A 6060-nucleotide genomic window follows, 5' to 3' on the forward strand; every position below is an offset into this window, starting at 1 on the left:
ATTACCTGTAAAAACCTCTGCATAGTCCTTTCTGTGTTACTTACTGAATGTAATCTAAATCAATGTGCTCTTTCCCCAGCTCCTCCTGGACCTGTAGTGAATCCCACTGTAACTGATACCACCCATAGCACCATCAGTCTCACCTGGACCACACCGGCCAACAATGGTGGAAGCCCCATTATTGGATACCTGGTGGAGTGCAAGAGGACCGACACCACAGACTGGATCCGCTGCAATGTCCCCAGGAACCTGCAGGAGACCAGCTATGTCATCCAGAACCTCATCCACAAGTCGGAGTACCAGTGCCGCATCACTGCTGTCAATAAGATTGGCTTCGGCGAGCCAGTTGAAGTACCCGGCAAACATGTTGCCAAGGACATCATCGGTACGTACAATTTAGGTTTCCTGAGCTGTGTTTATTTTAATTCTGTATAACAGTGAGTTAAAGTAGAACACAGTATCATCAGCACAACAAACCTGGATTAAAAATAAAAAGATAACCAACAAGCAGTTTCTGTGCTTTTTACTCCTGTCACAATCTTCAACGTTCGTTGGAATGACAGGAATCAGAAAAAAAGCAACATTTGTTTTTTCAGATTTATATACGTTGAATGGAAGCTTGTCCAGCATTTTCTCAAGTGTCCACAAGTGGTACAAACACTGAAAAAACAAACAAACAAAAAAAACTTCACATGCTATACTAAGTTCACTATTTACATCTCAACCATCTCTTCAAATTCTGTTTTTCTCTCTACTCTGCTCATCAGCTGTAGAAAGATGTTTCACCATGCTCAAAGTATTTTCCAACAACTTGCTCTCTGTTCACTGTTTCTGAGCTATGCTGTATTCATGTACTGATCCATTATGTTTTATTTTCCTCTCAGTTGCTTTCGTTGTCTCCTTCCTGCTACAGTAGTAAGAGTCCTCACTCCTAAAAGCATCTCCTCTGTATGTGTCCTAATGTAGTTGCTCCTGAGGCAGAGCTGAGTGCCGAGTTGAAGCAAGTTTTGGAGCTGCAAGCTGGCGCTGTCATGAAGCTGCAGGCCACCATCAAGGGCCGTCCCGTTCCCAAGATCACCTGGGCAAAGATGAACACCAACATCAAGGACCGGCAGGGCATCGTCATCAAATCCAGCAACGTCGACACTATGGTGATGGTGGAGAATGTCAACCGTTATGATGCCGGCAAATACATTCTGAACCTGGAGAGCACGGCTGGCATGAAGATGTACACCATCATTGTAAAAGTGTTTGGTCAGTACAGGACTCATTTTATTGCAAAGCAAGTGTATTAATCTGCTGTATGTTTGTTAGCAGTGATTATTACAGAGTACAGAGTGACTGAAGTGACTCGAATGAAAAAACTGTTCCAGGTTTAGGTTTATATTGTAAGAGACACTGTTAAAAGGTGCTGTGGTATCTTTGCAGACACTCCTGGACCGCCAGTCAACCTGATGGTGAAGGATGCAACTAAGGACAGTTCCTCCATTTACTGGGATGCTCCTCTGATTGATGGTGGCTCTGAAATCACCCACTACATTGTGGAGAAGCGTGACACTGAGAGGAAGGCTTGGTCCCTCGTCTCCAACAACTGCACCAAGACGTCATTCAAGGTTCCAGACCTGGATGCTGGAAGGTCCTACTGCTTCAGGGTGTCAGCTGTTAACCAGCTTGGTGCTGGAGAGTGTTGCGAGACAGCTGACTCAGTCAGAGCATCAGGTAAGTTAGATAGTTACAGGCATTGTCAAAATTATGTGTTAACAGTACAGGAGGCTTACTTCAATATGTGCTCTTTTAGTTATTGACTTCAGTAGGTAGTGCTGTTGTGAAAAGGTCCTAGAAATGCAGTCCTACAACTGCAGCCCAGGAAATTCAGTTCAGCTCCTCTTTATTTATATTGCGAAAATCACAACATACGCTATCATGATGTCAGCGTGCTGCCTCCTCTGCTGTAGACATACAGTACTTGATTTTGTACTTTTTTGTTCTAGTAAATGTCATACTCACTTATATTTACTTCTCCAGAGGAGCCTGGGCCTGTCATGGACTTCAAAACTCTGCTGGTTACCAGGGATTCTTGCACTCTGAGCTGGAAGAAACCCCTCACGGACGGCGGCAGCCGCATCATCTGCTATGTGCTGGAGGTTCTCAATGGTGAGGATAAGTACAAGGAGCTAATGAGATCCAAGAATATGCAGTACAGCGCCAAGGACCTGGTGGAGGGCAGAGAGTACAACTACAGAGTCAAAGCTGTGAACGACTCAGGAGAGAGTGCTGCCAAGGAACTGACAGTGGTCGCCAAAGACCAGATCAGTAAGTGTCTGTATTTGTGAAACTTCTAGACAAAGAATTAAGTGAGAAAATGTGTAAAGTGTTCAACATGGGGTATAACACACGTTTCCCTTTCCTCTGAAGTTCATCCCAGTTGTGACTTGAGGGAGTTGCCCAACATGTGCTACATTGCCAAAGAGGGCACCACCGTCCGTCTGAAGATCCCACTTATTGGCAAACCTACGCCTAAGGTCTCTTGGAAGAAGGGAGATGATGAAGACCTGACAGACACCGGTCGGGTGTGTGCCGAGTCCTCTGCAGTCAACACCACCCTCCTGATCAGGGACTGCCAGAGGACTGATGCTTCAAAGTACACTATCACCCTGAGAAACAGTGCTGGATCCAAGGAGTCCACCATCTTCATCAGGTAGGGTTCACAGAGCTATCAGGGAAGAAACTGCAACACAACATAAGGAAATTTTCCTCAAAATAGATCCTGCTGTGCTATTCATACACTGCATTTAATCTTCTGAACTGCAAGCAGTTTCTTTGCATTTTTTGCCCCGTCATATGTTTCTTTACTGAGGTTCATGTTTCAACATAAAGTCCAGCAGCTCTGTGGAACCAGAACAACATGAAGAAGGAGAGAGAACTCAGAGACGTCTTCTGTCAGCAGGACTCAGTTAAAATTACAGAAACAGAAAAAATACAAGTTGAATTATTAGTTTTCTGAAAATTGAAAAATAAAAAAAAGAACTCAACATGTCTGACACTTTTTCAAGTGTCCACAGATGTTACCAACACTGGAAAAAAAAAAAAAGAAAGATCCATATACTACAGATATTTAACTATTTCCATGTTTACAGCTTGCAGTTCACCTGAAGGTCTCAGAATTTTAGTCATGACTGTTGGCTGTAGCTGAATCAGTCATGGAAAATCAGTTTAGCTGAGGAGCTTAGAAGTTTTTGTTTTACCTTCATTTTTGGTGAATTTGAATGAAATATTAAAATTTTGTGTTTATTTGTAGTTATTTTATGGCTGATATATTGAGTCAGTTTAGCTTGATTGTTTCTTTAACGATAGCATGCCTGGCAAACCTGCTGGCAGGTTTTTGGATTCAGAGGGTTAAATGTTATTGGACTGCACTCAACCACCTGAGCCACAGCCACCCATCAAAATGAAGCCAAGAATGATTCCTGTATTCTTTTAGGGTTGTGGGTAAACCTGGCATCCCTGTCGGACCAATTAAGTTCAAAGATGTCACTGCTGATGGTGCTACGCTGAGGTGGGGTGCTCCCAAGGATGATGGTGGCTCTGAGATTACCAACTACATCCTGGACAAGAGGGACTCAATCACCAACATGTGGGTGACTGTGTCCTCCACTGTGGAGACCAACAGCATGAGGGTGACCGGCCTTCATGAGGGTACTGAATACATCTTCAGAGTGTGTGCTGAGAACAAATACGGCGTTGGAGAGGGGCTGAAGTCTGATCCCATCGTAGCTAAACATCCATTCAGTAAGTGACAGTGCTTGATGTATTTTATTGGCTAAATTAGAACTTAAAACTAAACTTTTCTGACTGTTTTTCAACAGATGTTCCTGATGCTCCTGCTCCTCCGGAGATCATGAGCATGCGCCATGACTCAGCTTACCTGGCCTGGTCTGACCCCAGGAAAACAGGAGGATCCCCCATCACAGGTATAGTCCCTTGGCCAACCTGCTGTCATGCAGCTATCTTTTTCTTCATACTTTTTAACTTAGCACTGCTACTGACATCTGCATGGAATGTATGGGTCATGACCATAATGTGTTTTTTGTTCAGGCTACCATGTTGAGTTCAAGGAGAGGAACAGTATGTTGTGGAAGAGGGCAAGCCCAGCTGCCCTAAGGATGAAGGAACACAAAGTAACCGGACTGACTGAAGGTCTGGAGTATGAGTTCAGAGTCATGGCAATCAACCTGGCTGGTATCGGCAGACCGAGTGTTCCCACCGATCCACAGGTGGCTTTGGATCCCATTGGTAAGTATAGAAAGAGTGAAATTTGGACAAGTATAAAAAATACTGATTCCGTAAATCTGGAACAATGCATTCATTTATTACTTTTTTTATTTGTGTCAATAGATGCACCTGGTAAACCCGATGTTATCAGCATCAGCAGGAGCACTGTGACCCTGCAGTGGACTGAGCCTCAGTTTGATGGTGGCCACAGGCTGACCGGCTACATCGTTGAAAGGCGAGACCTGCCTTCTAAGATCTGGGTGAAGGCCAACAACGTGAATGTTGTGGAACCTGCATACACTGTCACAGATTTGCAGGAGGGCTGCAAATATGAGTTCAGGATCAGGGCGAAGAATTCAGCCGGTGCTCTCAGCCCACCTTCAGAGCAGACAGATACTATTATTTGCAGAGATGAATATGGTGAGATGCAGACATTTAAACCCTTCTGAACACCTTCAGTTGGCAGTATGACACTGAGGTAGAGACTTGGCATACTGCATGAAAACTTAAACGTTTCCTGTTTTCTTCAACAGCGGCACCAACTATTACTATCGATGCCCAGGTGATGGAGGGTCTGACCGTCCGAGCAGGCGATACTATTGTCATCACTGCCACAAGTATTTTGGGTCAACCTGCACCGACTTCTTGCTGGTCAAAGGGAGGGAAGTACTTTAAACCCTCTGACATTGTTCACATTGAGACCACTGCCACATCCTCCACTCTGTCCGTCAAATATGCCAGCAGAAAAGACTCCGGAGAGTACATAATCACTGCCAGCAACCCCTTCGGTGTAAAAGAGGAAACTGTCAAGGTCAAAGTTCTTGATGTACCTGGTGCACCTGGACCTATTGAATGCAGTGGTGTCTCCTCTGAAAAGGTGACTCTTACCTGGACAGCTCCTACTGAGGATGGAGGTTCTCCCATCAAGTATTACACACTGGAGAAGAGAGAGACTAGCCGGCTGCTCTGGACTGTGCTGGAAGAGAAGGTTATCGACTGTCATTATGTGGCCCACAAGCTCATCCAAGGCAATGAGTACTTCTTCAGAGTGTCTGCTGTTAACCAGTACGGTGCCAGCGAGCCATCTCACTCTGAGGCAGTCAAGATGGTGGATAGATTTGGTATGTACAGTTAATTTATGTTCTTCTGTGCATCTGGAAGATTTGAGACTACCATAGATTTTAGAACATGCTTCTTTTTGCTATGTATGTAGGTCCTCCTGGTCCCCCATCTAAACCAGAGGTGGAGAAGGTCAACGGACATTCGGCCACTGTGACTTGGAGAAGACCGACTGAGGATGGAGGCAGTGACATCATAGGTTATTGTGTTGAGAAGAAGGAGAAGAAGGGTATGAGGTGGCTCCGGGCATCGAAGAAATCCATTTCTGAGCTCAGCTATGAAGTCACAGGTCTCACTGAGGATGTCGAGTATGAGTTCCGTGTTCTTGCTGAGAACATAGCTGGTTTTGGAGAGCCAAGTGAACCATCGATGCCAGTCAGAACAATAGTTGTTGCCTGTAAGTAAAAGCTAGCGTTTCAGTTGTGAAAACCATGTGGACTGCCAGAATTCAATATTATTATTAACTTTTCTAAGGCAGGAATTCAGTGCGAGGTTGGGCAAACATTTATGGGAACACCCCGCCTTAATGGCCCTTTCAGCCTTCTGTTTCTATTTAGGTCCAGCAGCTTTGACCATGACACTGGCTATGGGTGCACCAAAACAAATTGTAGTTACTCAACACAACACCAATTCTATGTAGGAAATAGAACAATGCAGGTTTGTTATGTT

General features: G+C 44.7%; 1 protein-coding gene across 26 annotated transcripts in view; it reads left to right on the plus strand.

Annotated features, from left to right (window-relative positions):
• ttn.1 (titin, tandem duplicate 1) overlaps positions 1-6060 on the plus strand; it is a 180360-nt gene that overhangs the window by 128109 nt on the left and 46191 nt on the right. For all 26 annotated transcript variants that reach the window (XM_008297739.1, XM_008297748.1, XM_008297756.1 and 23 more), the window contains 11 exons: positions 80-385; positions 967-1254; positions 1429-1719; positions 2026-2313; positions 2416-2698; positions 3482-3789; positions 3867-3971; positions 4096-4293; positions 4396-4692; positions 4806-5393; positions 5486-5788. In XM_008297739.1, the coding sequence (XP_008295961.1) occupies positions 80-385; positions 967-1254; positions 1429-1719; positions 2026-2313; positions 2416-2698; positions 3482-3789; positions 3867-3971; positions 4096-4293; positions 4396-4692; positions 4806-5393; positions 5486-5788 (3255 nt within the window). The remainder of the gene's footprint in view (positions 1-79; positions 386-966; positions 1255-1428; positions 1720-2025; positions 2314-2415; positions 2699-3481; positions 3790-3866; positions 3972-4095; positions 4294-4395; positions 4693-4805; positions 5394-5485; positions 5789-6060) is intronic.

This window comes from Stegastes partitus, unplaced genomic scaffold (genome assembly GCF_000690725.1).
Source record: "Stegastes partitus isolate 25-593 unplaced genomic scaffold, Stegastes_partitus-1.0.2 Scaffold1244, whole genome shotgun sequence".
NCBI classification, from domain to species: Eukaryota; Metazoa; Chordata; class Actinopteri; family Pomacentridae; genus Stegastes; species Stegastes partitus.